General features: G+C 41.6%; 1 protein-coding gene and 1 pseudogene across 2 annotated transcripts in view; both read right to left on the reverse strand.

Annotated features, from left to right (window-relative positions):
- Positions 1-60: 60 nt before the first annotated feature.
- Positions 61-627, reverse strand: LOC109964412 (elongation factor 1-alpha pseudogene; annotated as a pseudogene).
- Positions 628-4,289: 3,662 nt separating this feature from the next.
- desma (desmin a) overlaps positions 4,290-14,962 on the reverse strand; it is a 15,558-nt gene continuing 4,885 nt past the window's right edge. For both annotated transcript variants that reach the window (XM_020607675.1, XM_020607674.1), the window contains exons 2-11: positions 11,259-11,923; positions 8,809-8,869; positions 8,525-8,620; positions 7,416-7,577; positions 7,215-7,340; positions 6,954-7,064; positions 6,651-6,760; positions 6,444-6,490; positions 5,741-5,832; positions 4,290-5,094 (exon numbers count right to left, since the gene is read on the reverse strand). In XM_020607675.1, the coding sequence (XP_020463331.1) occupies positions 5,053-5,094; positions 5,741-5,832; positions 6,444-6,490; positions 6,651-6,760; positions 6,954-7,064; positions 7,215-7,340; positions 7,416-7,577; positions 8,525-8,620; positions 8,809-8,869; positions 11,259-11,836 (1,425 nt within the window). In that variant the 5' untranslated portion in view covers positions 11,837-11,923 and the 3' untranslated portion in view covers positions 4,290-5,052. The remainder of the gene's footprint in view (positions 5,095-5,740; positions 5,833-6,443; positions 6,491-6,650; positions 6,761-6,953; positions 7,065-7,214; positions 7,341-7,415; positions 7,578-8,524; positions 8,621-8,808; positions 8,870-11,258; positions 11,924-14,962) is intronic.

Consider the following 14,962-nt stretch of genomic DNA (forward strand, 5'->3'; position numbering starts at 1 on the left):
CCTCAACATGTTGACTGGACAAGATGGGAATCGAACAGCTAATCCTCCAGTTAGGAAACAACCCGCTCTACCTCCTGAGCCACAGCTGCCCCCTGATTTTTCCTGCGAAAATTTTTGCGATGGGTTTTAATCAGCATAAGCCAGACCTTGAGTAGAGAGCTCTGCCACAGAGAAGATGGTACAGGGTGTAGGGACAGTCTGCCTCATGTCACGCACAGCAAAACGACCAAGGGGAGGGTAATTGGAAAAGGGCTGCACAACCATGGGCTTCTGTGGAACTAGTTTGATAATGGCAGCATCTCCAGACTTGAGAAACTTGGGGTTGTCCTCAAGCTTCTTGCCAGAATGACGGTCAGTTTTTTCCTTGAGCTCGCTGAACTTGCAGGCAATGTGACAGGTGTGGCAGTCCAGCGCTGGGGCATAACCTTCACTGATCTGGCCAGGGTGGTTCAGGATAATGACCTGGGCATTGAAGCTTTCAGCAGCCTTGGGTGGGTCGTTCTTGCTGTCGCCAGCCACATATCCACGACGGATTTCCTTGACAGACACATTCTTGACGTTGAAACCGACATTGTCACCAGGGACAGCCTCAGGCAGAGACTCATTGTGCATGAGTCTCTGCAAGTGTTCATGAAGTTTACTGACAGTCTGTGAACTTAGACATAGCAGCACAATCTTTTTGCAGCTTCAAAATCCAGAACAGCGGCTGGATTAATTAAGCAGTTGATGCGAAGACAATTTTTATTTGTCCCATGAACACTCAACATTTTGTTGCCTACATTGCTGCCATTTACAAAGAAGAACGTGCTTAGATCTCATCACTTTCCTTGTGCCCTTGATCACCAGTCCTTTTAATTATGTGAAAGCATCCTATATCCACTGAATTTAAACCATTTTTATTAGATAGTGTATGTGATTCTATTTGTTGACATGTTTTGAAGTGTTCTCATGTCCCTTTTTCTTCTCTTATCCCAGAAACAATCTACCTTTACGGGATTTATCTGCTGTTTAGAAATGTTGTTAAGGCACAAAGAAAAGTTAGTACTGTTTCATACTGGTCGTCCAGGAATTTGACAGTTGAGATGAAATCTGAGAGTTTAGAGTGGACAATACATGCCAGTGGAAATACTAAATGTAGTGTGTTTGTGTGTGTGAGTGGACACATGAGCCCAGTGGCAAGAGATGGAGTGTACCAAGTACTGGAGAGGGGGGTTCACTGTAATGTTTGTTGAATGTGCTTTTTTTTTTTTTTTTTAAATATACTGGCCTACTGACCTTTTATTTCAAATGAAGTGTTAAATGCTGAAAATGAGGAGGCTTAAAATAATCCCATGTGACTGATGAGAAAGTGAAAAGATGCAAATGGTGGCCTCTAATGTTTACTACTGGACCTTTTTTCCAGACTTGGAGTTGACGTGTATACAGGTTTGGGTGTGCATGATTGTGTGTAGTTTGCTTTTAAATTCAAATGTGCAAACTTTTGCAAACATTTCTATTGTTGTACTAAACATCCAGAGAAGCGAGGGAGTTGGTTTTATAAAGGAAGTATTTTCAGTACAGCCGAGCTATTTTTGTTTTTGTTGAATCTTTTTGGGATTAAGTTGCTGTTGTTCTCCACAATAAAACACCAGCTCCAGTGTTACAGTTTTGAAACTCAATCTTACTGTAAAAATCCATAAACAAAATACCAAAAAATAGAAAAATGGACATGTTTTAAAATTCCAACTGACCACTTGGATTATATGTTTTTTGTACTTTTTGTAGATTTAAATTTAAAAAAATTCTACTGTACTAAAATACTAAAGTACCATTAAATACTAGGGTGGTGCTTGGGTTTAGCAGGCTTTGCAGTTCTTTGTGTGATAGACCTGGGATTGGCTTTTCACCTTAACCCATTACTGCATGAGAATCCTTGTGTAACTTTTTCCAATGTGTCTGTGTTGTCTTGTAAAAAAAAGAAAAAAAATCTCAGTATTCCTGTTTAATTTGCTGGTCTCAGGGTACACACAACACTTTCCACACTGACTGAAAGAAGTAAAAACTGCACTAGGACGTCAGCCTGAAGTGTGATATGCTTCAGTCTTAGACTGTGCAGAAGCAAATGTCATTTTGTGTCTTGGATGCACTTTTTTCAGCCATTAAAAACACATTTAAACTGTGAATATTTAAAAGTGACCGAACAATTTAGTTCCATTGAAAAGGTGCAGTTGTCGAGATCCAAAGTGGGACCAGCAGTTTCCACTTCTTCTCCTCTCTTGTCTCATCTTGTCTTCTGTTTGTACCGTCCAGGTAAAGGGCTTTGAAAAGTCATTTGAATCGTTTCCCTCCTCTTGACGTGTTATGCTAGGTCATCTTCTGTTCTGCTGTATCAGTGTTACTCCAATAATGTTTTGCAGTAGTGACTGGTCAAGTGTTATTTTACATGATGTTTACACTTCATTTCTGTTTTGCTCCTCTTACATGGTTTTACTGTAGTGCTCTTGTGACATCATCACCGTCCTTACTTACAAAATGTTAATTGTAAACACTGGCCCCTATCTTGCCTTGCTTGTAATTTAGGGACAAAATGAACAAGTATTTTAACACTGTTGTTTTAATTCCTATTATTTTTTGTGATTTTCTGTCACTGCTAAATATACATGTGTTGGGGAAACACTTTTATTGTGGATATCAAACTGTAAATAGTTTGAAACATGCAAATGTTCGGTTCTGTTTTCATGCTTACACATCAAATGGAGGAGACCTGTTTGTCCAGTTGGTCTCACTAGGCTGGGTGGTGAATGCACTTGGATCATTCTCATACTGGTGTTTCAACATGTGATGTTGAAAGTCCACAAACAAACTGAGCCTTGACTATGATGTTTCAGCAGTTGTCAGTGAATAGTTGTTCTACATGTAAAGAAGCAACAGCAATTCATTTTTGTACCTATCACCAAGTTTAAATTTGTATAAATCACTTGATTATTATTATTATTATTGTTGTTGTTGCGCATGAATTTATATGGACCTAAAATATATATATTGTGATTCTACAGTCAAATGGTGTTGTTGTCTCTCATCGTCCTGCACATTCATACCCATTATTTGTATATGCAAGGTTCATTCATGAGCACAAATGCCAAATATTCAGAATTATATGCACACACACTAAGACATAACAGCACATAACAGTCACAGTTCAGAGAACAATAAAATAAGGTGTATTTGAAGTAAACAATGACACTGAAACCAGCTAGATACTACAGTAAAATCAGATGCTAGGTGGTTTATCCCAGTAGTTAACCTGGTGGCTACATCAGCAGATATTGCAGATGTAGTAAGTTAGCTGGTAAATACCAATTATTTAGTGCTGAATAATTTTTACTGGGCCATATACATGCATCCATTATTTATACAGCTTATCCTGAAGAGGGTCACAGAGGGCCAGAATCAATCCCAGCTTCATTGGGCAAGAGTCAGGGTACATCCTGGACAGGTCTCCAGTCTGTCACAGGGCTGACATGCAGACAGACACCCACACTCACCCCTATGGGCCAATCAACCTAAGCTGCATGTCTTTGGACTGTGGGAAGCTGTCGCTATTAACAGAAACTGTGAGAAGAAAAAGTTCTAACCAACATGGCTCCACTAATTACTAGAATAGCAGTGAAATGACTTTTTCTGTGCTTTGTTCTATGTTGTGCTTAATTATCTCTCTCTAAATCCTCTTTTCTTTTCCTATGTATCACTGAATAACCTTTTCATTACATTTGTCTCCTCTGTTTCTCTTTCTTCCCTGTACCGCCATCTCTGTTTCACCCTTTTTCTTGCATGCTCATTTACTGTCTGTATATTTCCTTTCTTTCTCTTTCTCCACCCCAGCTTTTTATCTCCACTGACATTTTCGGTCCAGTGACTTCTGAAACAAACTGCACAGACTGTAGCTCCTGCTGCCGTGCTAATCTAGAAACAAAGCACAGCTGGGACCAGCTGATTAACAAGCCCTTGTTCACCTTTTCCTGCACCAAGACATGTCCTGTCACTGATGACTTCAACAGAATCACTGCTCTTATTTTCTTTATAAAGGTGAATTAAATGCAGACAGAAGAGTGTTATGCTTGGCTGGAAGTATCCTCTTAGAAACCTAACACACCCGATGATAAATGCAGCAGGCAGAAACTGTTCATAAGGGAGCCAGTGAAAAAGGATGTGTGCTATCTGAGGAATGCTAATGACTACAGCTGAAAATCAAGACACAGTGTGCAGACACAAATAAATCTGAAGAAGCAGTCTGATTCTCAGGTGACAAATGGTGATAGCGAATGTGTTTATTTGAGATTTTTGGAAGTGAAGCAGCACAGGCTACCATTGTTACCCATACACATATGTACAATCAAACACCCAGCACATGCAACTGAGGCCAAACTTTAAACATGACTGAGATCCTCTTTCATTAGATGGTTTGTGTTCGTGACATATTTCAGATCTTATACCAACAACTCACTTTCTTTAATCAGTTACAGAAATAAAAGCCCTTCACATTCAAGTCATACACTTGTACATTTGCACAGAAAGACTGGCAATGAATATATTACTGCTGTCCATGGTGCTTCAGGCCCATTGATCTTTCTTGCAAACTTCCCTGTACTGTAGGTACTGGGCCAATGCAGTTACACAAAGTATTGTTGTTACTGTATTCTGAAACTCTACTCTTGCCTTTGACATCCTTTAGGGACAAGATATGGCAAATTCCAGCATTTGTGAGAGATTGAAAGAAACACAAATGAAATGTAAATTTCTGGAATTCCCTTTATTTAAAACTAGGCTAAAGGCAGTGTATTGTACCTCCATGCATCATTTGTCCTGTTTATTATGTGTAAAGGTGTATACAGGCTGCATTCACTTATATCCTTCTGTGTTGCCATTTAAATCAGCTGAAATCGTCAGTGTTCTGAGTCTAAAAAAATGGGCTCAGGTTTTAAATTTTCATAGTAGCTGTAGGAAAATGTAAATGTTTACACTATTTTTTTGTATTTTATAATATATAGTTTTTCTTATGTGGCCTCTTCTTGTTTACATGACGTCCTGCTGGTGCTGTGTGGACTCACTGACAACCTGTGGAGGGCAAAAAGAGAGATCATAAATTTTTATGAAAGAAGTAAAAACCATTTGTTATCTATGTTAAAGTCTGCAGAGTGTTGCAGATAATATACTGTATGTGCATGTTTTCTATCAACAGTGAATAGGCTGATGCCAGTGCTTTTGATTTTAACCACTAATTTAAGTGCAGGTATTTGTTTGGAGTGAAAGGGCAACAGCAGCCATTGACAGTGAAGCCGCTTGTGCACGGAAGTCAGCGTGGAGTGTTGCAGCTTACACAAACGTGTTTGTACAGGGATGCAAACTACAAGATTTCAGGCATCAGTTACTGTAGAAACTAAAAATGTTGGTGCAGCAGGAGAGTGATCACTTTTTGCCACACTGTAATTTCCTTTTTAAATCTGGTAGTTTGCTGAAACCCATAGTGAACAGATGTTAAAAGGTAGGGGGGATATTGAAACCAGACTTACACACTGGGCACTAGCACCCTGGCTCATAGAATACATCATCTGGATAAGAATATATATTAACAAATCAAAACAACCATTATAACTAAGTCTGGGATGCCTGTGCATCAAACCACATGCAAAGTACATGTTGAAAATAAACTGTAGGTTGCAGTTGTGTGTGTGTGTGTGTGTGTGTGTGTGTGTGTACAAACCTCTCCATCGCGGGTCTCCACGGTCTTGATAAGAACAGTCTTCTTAGAGTGAACCTCTGACGGGCGCTGATGTTGGGACTCAGGACTGGTCTCTGCAAGAACACGTTCATACAGTTCTTACACTGTTTCACAGACTCATACATCAAGCTTTGCTACAGTTACACAAAAAGTTAGTTTGAAGACTGCTATTTGTTTAGTATTGGTCTAAGAAGGTTAGTCAGTTTTGAACAATATGATGATGTCTTAAACATTAAGGGGACAGCCATCAAACTGTTTGTGGAGCAAATGAATGCCACTTGAGAGTGTAAAATTATAGTCTTATAAATCCTCTCTAATTATTGCTCATTGCTACAAATTACTGTGGGGCATGGGGAAATTTTGATAGAGATTAACTGCATGTTTGGACTGTTAACAAATCAAGTGAAGAGGCTAAGCTGTTTGACTATTGATGTGGGGCTTGTTGATGAGGGCCTCTGTGAATCAAAGAGCCACGGTGGGTTTTGACATGTTATATATCACCACACAGTGGTCAGAGTTTGACACTGCAGACATGCACCATGTAATACACTCAAAATAGCACCTGCCATATACAGTCACAAGCTATAATTAGCCCTTTTTGTCCCCTCACTGACTCTTCTGGAATGTAAAATGGATTTTATGGGCATTTATATGTCAAAGGAAGGATGTGTACTGTATCTCGTACCTCTGAATCCAATGGAGGAATAAGCAGCCTGGAGAGGTATAGTGATCCTGTAAAAAACACAAGCACATAACGTAATCAAAAGTCACCAATAGGGGTACTTAAATAAAAATTACACATCTCAGTAAAAAAAAAGTAAGGTTATGCCTTCAGACAGACAGTTTGGGACTAATACTGTCAAAGCTTAACAGTACACACACACACACACACCTGCTCTCCTCTCCCTCCAGCAGCTTGCGGTAGGTAGCAATTTCAATATCCAGGGCCATCTTCACATTGAGGAGGTCTTGGTACTCCCTCAGGTGGCGAGCCATGTCATCCTGCAAACCAAAACAGAAAGACCCAACATAAAACAAAGTTAAAAACTAATGGAAGACCAAAGATTATTTGACAAAAACCTGTTATATGTTTATAAAATCCTAAATCCTGCATCAGTTTAATGCTACTTCTCATTACACAGAATACGGTGGATTCCCAGAGTGAAGAGTTTGTGTAAAATTGCTGTGCAATTACCTTCATCTTAGCAATGTCTTCCTCCAGCCGTGCGATAGTATCCTGGTAACCAGCAGCCTCACGCGCCACACGGTCCTCCATGTCTCTCATTTGGCGCAGCAAGGATTCGTTCTAGAGAACAGAGACATAGTTGTATGTCTTGACAAAAACTATATGCTTATTAAGAAAGAAAGAAAAAATAACTATGGTATAAACCAGAAAGGGGAGAAAAGGAACTAAACTGATTTAAATGAAGTGTGAGAAGCTGAAGCCGATACTCACGGTGCCCTTGAGTGAGTCAATTTCACAGGTGTAGGACTGGATCTGGTGTCTGTACTCCATTGTCTCCTGTTTGGCCTGACGCAGTGCATCAGTGTTCTTATTCACAGCCTGGTTCAGATCAGACACCTGAGGAGAGAGGGGGTGATTTTAGCAGTGCAGCGGCTGTGCCTGCATGTCTAGATGTATGTACTTCCACCATACCTTAGATTTGTACCATTCTTCAGCCTCTCCAATGTTCTTGGCAGCAATGGCCTCATACTGTATGCGGATGTCCCTCAGGGCAGCAGTCAGGTCGGGTTTGGACATGTCCATCTGGATCTGTATCTGGGTGTCCTGCATCTGGCTCTGGAGCTCACGGATCTCCTACAAGGTGACGAGAGAATAAAGAATTTTAGAAAACATAATGAATTTTGTGAGGATTTAAAGAAAAAGAAAATGTTTTCATCTAAGTCTTGTTTGTTTTAATCATGTAAAAACAATCACGGCACATTGAACTTGAAACTGGAGCTTGTGAAGAGGAAAGACTAATCAATAGAATTCATATAACACATCCTACACCTGTGACATTTATGTATAAACATTAAAACAAAAATCTAAAATGCCAATCTATAAATTTGCCCTGTGGTGTATTGATGCACATTATTAAAATAATATTTGAAATCCAAAATACTACAGGTCTGATTTAGGCCTGTACAACTACAAGTTTTATATTGGTAAGCTTCAGTGCTATTCAGCTGTCTAACCAAAAAATATAAATAGGTGTGCATCTGTTGAAATGCACACACGCACACACACACACACACACACACAGAACAGCTGCCAGGCTCTCCTCAACCAGTCACCAGGTCAGCATTTCTGAGAGGTCAAAGTTGAGGCAGGGAAGACAAAATGACAGGTAGTTGTCAAGTGTGCCGACATGTATCCGAGTGTGTGGTTGAGTATGTCCTTTGATGTCTGCAAGTGAATGTGCACAGACCTTTCTTTCTATTGCACTTGCTGCTTTTGCTCTACATTGGAACTAAATGTACATCTAGCTACATTGTAGAGGGAGGAAAAGATTAGAGAGAAAGAGTGAGAATGTGCAAATGTGCAGAGTAAATATGTTTTAAACTGTGAAATATTTGACCTCTTGAAGAGCTAGCTGTATGCCTACAGAGGCTCCATCAGATATTACAGTATATCTTCATTCACAGCTGTTATAATATACAGTAGACACCACTCTACTGACACACATAATACATAGACAAAATACTTTTAGGATTGCCTCAGATCAGGCCACACAGACAAAATGTATAGTCAGATCGACAAACCTCTTCATGGATCTTCTTGAGGAAAGCAATCTCCTCTTGGAGACTCTCAATGCGCCTCTCCAGGTCCAGCCTGGCCAGGGTAGCATTGTCTACATCCTGGGAACAAACCATGGAAATTGAAAGGGAGAAAGTGACTGATGAGAGATGAAAGTTGTGCTAGTATACGAATGACAGCAACATAAGGAGGCGATTGAGACTGAGCAAAAACTTTCCTTTTTACTTCAACCTGTGAGGAAAAAATGACTAAAGATTGAGCAATAAACGAGTGGAAATAGAAGACGTACAGCTCTGAAAGCAGAGAGGTTGTTCTCAGCCTCTTCCTTCTGGCGAATCTCCTCCTGCAGTCTGGAGAGAGCGAGAGCAGCAAAGAGGAAAAGAGCAAAAAGAGTAAGGAAAGTTGAAACACAAGTGAATACAAATGCAACAACTGTGGTTGAGAGCACGGCTTATTCCCCAGGGACCAACTACCAGACAGATGAACCAGTTACCGCCCGTCATTCCTACATCCTTCTGCTCTTTTCAGCTGCTTTTTTTTTTTACAAAAATAGAACTAGACAATGATATATAATAACTGGTATTTGCATCCGTGCCCACATCCATAGCTGTGCGCTCGCTCTTTGAGCCCTAAAGCTGTGGCACAGCTGCTGTCACACTGTCAGGTTCATGGTGAGAAATGAACAGAGGCATGCCCCTGACTGGTGCTGTTTCCAGAATTAGCATTTCACTCTGCACCCTGGATAACTGGAAGATGTTTTTAAAAACCATGCATGTAGTGAATACTGACACCTTGGCAAACTGCAACGGTGTCAGGAAGTTTGTTTAATGTTAATTTAAACAGATTTGTAGGTTTAAAAGTGAAACATACAATGAAGAGCAAACTTTTAATAGACGTGAGTTGATCAAATGTACATACTGTCATAAATTTCTTTTTTCATTTTAGGCACCACTGATGGGTGGCACTGTGACTGTCCTTGCTCCACAGGACCTTAGAGATAGTTCATCTGCTTCAGTTCCACTGCAGAGCACATTTTCAGGACCCTTTTTATTTGTGGTATTCCGATCAATTGTTTTCTCCTTGCGGTATCTTGTCTTTGTTTCCATTTGCATATGTGGCACATATATTTTAATCTTCAGTGCATCAAAGTATCTAGTGGTAAAAAAATGATTTTGGTAAGATAATTTTGTTTTTATAGTATGTGATTAAGTTGCAGGTGCTCTCCTTAAAAAACTCTGCTATCATTCTCTGAGTGTGTGTGTGTCTGTGTGTGTGTGCATGCATTGTAACTGTTGCAAGGCAGGGGGTATCTCTGTGTGTATTTTGATCTTAGTGGAAGCAGCAGCTGCTTTGGCAAGCTTCACTCAGTGCTGCAGGCGACAATTTAAAAAGGGCTGATAAAGAAAAAGTAGAGTGAGTGTTAGTTGGAAGGTGTGTGTATGCATGTTTGTGTGTGTGTGTGTGTGTGTGTGTGTGTATGCAGGTTCTGCAGACACTTAAATTTAAGTGATGTTGCCTGCTGTTGCAGAGACAGAAACTGTAAAGTCATAGTGCTGACCTAGTAGCTACAAATAGACAATCAGAGAAACACCCACATCACAGCTCACTCTTTCTCTCTCCCTTTCTCTTTCTCTCTGAGACACACACAGCTATGTGTATTTAGTGTAGTCTTTTTAAAATGTAATTTTTCTCACTCTGTTAACACAGTGAGCTTTGTTTGTTCATCTGTTCAAATTCATCTGTCTACTCTGTGTCTGACTGCTGTACCACTTGCTATCCGTTTCTACTTTGTTCCTATGAGCCTTCAAGTCTCTCGCTCTCTGTCTTTTTCGCTGTTCATTTCCCTCTGCTGTGTCTCTTGTGATTCAATTATAAAACACCTTTGTAAAAAGGTTGGTGGACTGGAACACTCATTAGACTGTACCTATCCTCAAATCTCTCCTTTGTTAGTTCCTCTTTCTCTAGAAGAAAAGCAACACCTCTGGAAATCAATGAGTTGTCATAGAAGCCACATGCTGGTGTTTTTAGAGAAACTTTTCCACTGCACCGATGAGGAAAACTGCCTCCACCTTGCATGGTCTGCTGATTTCTATTTCTCCTCTTTTTTCTCATTCTCTAACGTACAGCAATGCTTCACTCACATAAAAAAAAAAAAAACTAATATTTTAAAAAAAGTTTTACCTGTCCAGGCTTCTGAAAATTATTCAAATGAATTGATATGGGAAGGGAACTTGTTTAAACTGCTCACAATTTATAGATGTGTTAGTGGGAGGTAGCAGCAATAACTTCACTTCAAATAATGACAAGACAAAAAGGTTGGAAACCCGTGATGTAGGCAGATGGGGGTTTTTTGTGACTATATTCTTCTGCTGCTAATATGCTGTTGACCTGGTTAGGTCCCATACATTTTCATTTTTATCTGTTCATATTTTTATATTGACTTGTTATTTATGTAAATAATGTGTCTTTTAAGCCGACTTGACTTGATGTTCCAGCAGACTATAGAAGTACCATGTGTCAGAGACTCTCGCTGAACTAAATACTCGATGTTTACCTTTGTGGAAGAGTTAACATCAGCCTCTTGGCCTCTCCTGCCAAAGTGCTGTGATTTCTGGGAACTCTTAAAACATATCAGTGTCACATAACATTCCATTTCTAAAGCACTCAAAACCTGACCTATCACATCCCTTTTCATCATTCATCCATACAAATGGTACAATTCCAGTTACCTCAGCTTACCTCATCTTAAGTTTCTGCAGGTCATCAGCCAGGTTGTCTCTCTCCACCTCCACTCGGGAACGCTGGTTGGAGATGGCCTCTATCTGTCTCCTCAGCTCCCTCATTTCCTCCTCATACAAATCAGCCACACGCCCTGGACCCTCACGACCCCTCAGCTTCTCAATCTCCACTGTCAGCGCTGCATTCTGCTGCTCCAGAAAACGCACCTTCTCGATGTAGCTGGCAAAGCGGTCGTTGAGGTGCTGAAGCTCAGCCTTCTCATTGGTCCTTGTGTTCATGAAGTCCTGGTTTGTGGCATCGGCCAGGTCAAAGTCGAGTTTCTCAAGGCCATAGCTGCGTACAGCTGAAGAGGAGCCAATCCCAGCTCCTCCAGCACCAGAGGACACTCTGTAGCTGGAAAAAGAGGGAATACCAGTGCTCTTGACTTCATAGACTCTGGTTGACATGTGGCTTGAGGAGCCGCGGCCTCCTCCTCCTAGAGAGGAAAAGAGGGAGGACATTGGGGATGAACCAATACCAGAACCGAAAGTGCGGCGGTATGAGGAGCCGGTCTGGGCTGAGGAGTACGACTTGCTCATCGTTGAATGTTCAGCTGGCTTGTGGTTTTGCTGGAGCTGCTTGAGGTGTCGAGACCCAACCGTCCCACTGGGCAACTGGGAGAGAAACTAAGTGAAGAAATCCCAGGCACTGAGCACAGCTATTTGTAGAGTTACCACACCCACTCCTACCCCAGTCCCTCCTTTCCGCCCTCCCTCTATCTTCATTCACCACAGTCTGCACTCCCTCTACATTCTACTCCACCCCTCCACTCTGCCTCAACCCCATTTTCCCATTATTGACCACATTGTCAGCATTTTCAATCAAAGTTCAAAGTTCACATGGGACCTATTTTTGAAGATTTCCCCAGTTGTTGAGGTGTCAATTATTCAGATTTTGTCCACTCCACCCCAGGTTACTTTTATCTAAACATAATAAAACTGTAAATGAGCATTAATGGTGCAAACTATGTGGACACTGAAAGCAGAACACTTTGCCCGCTTTAGTCAAACTACATCTGTGATTGGAGGATCCAATTTTTGTTACAGTCAGAAATATAATCTTTGGATAACTTTATTTCTGGTCAGTTTGAGTTCTGAAATCCATAGCCTAAGAAGTTCACTAAAAACGTGTGTACTAAGAGGAAAAACTCTATTTGAAATCAGTTGTATCAACAATACATAGTATAAAGAACTACCTTTAAAAAGAAGCCATGACCTGACTCTTGGTTTTTAGGATAATATTACTTAGATGGTGTTGCAGCCTCTTGATATACAGTCCATTATTTTCCATGCCTTTTCCTCTACATCTCCTCCCCCTCCACGGGCACTCATTTTTCTCCAGCCCAACTTCTCATTCCTCTACCCCCTTGTTGCGCCTGTTGCCAGCCCTCAATTCAGCTGTCGAACAGGTCTTGTTTCAACTGCCGGAAAGGGTGGTTGCCTTCGGTGTGTGTGTGTGTGTGTGTGTCTTGGATGGATAAATGATAGAGTGAGTCAGTCACTCTCTGAGTTAGTGTACCCTGGTTGGCGCCATGACAGAAGTTCAGGGAAAGTCTCACTCTTACTGTGGACGCTGTGGATTAGAGTCTATGTTATCTCACCCTAAGCAATCATGAAGCTTCACATGCATGAATACCAATGGCATATTTACTGCAGTTCGGTTTAAAGCCAGTTATCAGTTTTATGGAGTTAAAGAAACTGGCTTGCACCTTTTTTTGTTGAAATTTAACATCTCAGTTTTATTGTCATGGGAAAAGTCAGTTTCAGAACCTCAGAATGTGCCACAATTTATTAAATACCATTTATAAATACAGTACATTTACTACTCTACATCTATCTATAAAGTTAAAATAGATTTATGTATTTACCCTTGCTTACATAAGCAGCTAAGTAGCAGCATGGTCACACTGATGGATCTGCTGCCAGGAAGGTCACACATTCCATTTTGTTATAAGGGCTCTCCACTGCATTATCTTACACCATGAGTGAGTGCACAAATCTGTGGATATAACCCATGCACTGCCTACAAATATTTTAGAATGCAGTAAAGTACATGAATTAGCAATGCCTGTATAGTATGCTGGGGGAAACACGAAAGCAAAAATTCTGTCCTTGCAATGATGTTGGTGAAGATGATGATGACTCTAGCTCTGTACGTCAATGCACGAACGCAGTGACTGTAGACAGTCACTGCCCCCCAGACTTGGAGTATGTGGCTGTCAAATGCAGGCCCATGTACCTCCCAAGAGAGTACAATGTGGTCTTCATAACAAATGTGTACATACCGCCCAATGCTAATGCTAACTCAGCTAGCGGATATTTATATGGCAGTATTAGCAGTCAGCAGAGCAGATATCCTGATGCTGTGCACATCCTAGCAGGGGAATTCAATCATGCAGATTTAAAGACAGTACTCTGGAAATTTGACCAGCATGTAAAGTGTGCTACCAGAGGAGCTAACACACTAGACACAGTTTATTCAAATATCAAGCTAGGCTATAGGGCCTGACCAATACCACACCTTGGCCAGTCTGACCACTTGTCCCTGTTTCTAATTCCTGCATATGCCCCCCTCAGGAAAACTGCTCCTACCATCACAAGGACTGTAAAAACTTGGCCTGATGGTGCCTCTCAGCAGCTACAGGACTGTTTTGATAGGACCAACTGGGACACTTTTGAACATCCAGACCTGGAGGTGTTCATAGACAGTGTCCTGTGTTATATTAAGAACCGCATAGACACTGTTACCGTGGACAAACGCATCAGGGTCTACCCCAACCAGAATCCCTGGATGAAATGGGAGGTCAAGCGGCTACTGAAAGAGAGGAGCACTGCCTTCAGGACAGGCGACAGGGCTCTCTACAGCGTGGCCCCAGCTAACCTGAAGAAGACATCAGAAAGGCCAAATTGGACCACAGGAGGAGGACTGAAGACCACCTGGACAGAAACAACAGCAGGCAGGTGTGGCAGGGAGTCCAGCATTTTACCAACCACAGGAATAATCTTGGTGCGGCTGAAGGGGATGCCTCGTTGGCAGAGGAGTTGAACCTCTTTTTGCCCGCTTTGAGGGGCAGCAACCAGACACTGCCAAATTTCACCCTGCAGCCCACAGCGGCCCCAGCCTCACAGTAGGGGAGCATGAGGTGAAGCACATGCTGCAGGCTGTAAACCCAAGGAAGGCTGCTGGACCAGACGGCATCCCTGGATGTGTGATGAAGGACTGTGCGGACCAGCTGGCTTGAGTCTTCCCCAGGATCTTCAACCAGTCTCTAGCCCAGTCTACTGCCCCACCTTGCCTGAAGTCCTCCATCCTAGTTCCCCTGCCTGAGAAACCCAACATAACCATCCTTAATGACTACCGGCCAGTTGCACTCATTCCAGTGGCGATGAAGTGTTTTGAGAAACTGGCCACAGCCCTCCACACTGTACTGTCCAACTTGGAGAATCAGGAGAGCTATGCACGGCTGTTCTTTGTGGATTATAGCGTTGTGGATTAAACCTGTGCAATAACCCCTCATTACCCTACTAAGTAGAACACCATATACAATTCCATCCATCCATCCATCCATCTTCTTCCACTTATCTGAAACCGGGTCACGGGGGCAGCAGTCTAAGCAAAGATGCCCAGACTTCCCTCTCTCCAGACACTTCCTCCAGCTCCTCCAG

The sequence above is a fragment of the Monopterus albus genome, unplaced genomic scaffold (assembly GCF_001952655.1).
Source record: "Monopterus albus unplaced genomic scaffold, M_albus_1.0 scaffold88.1, whole genome shotgun sequence".
In the NCBI taxonomy this organism is placed as follows: domain Eukaryota; kingdom Metazoa; phylum Chordata; class Actinopteri; order Synbranchiformes; family Synbranchidae; genus Monopterus; species Monopterus albus.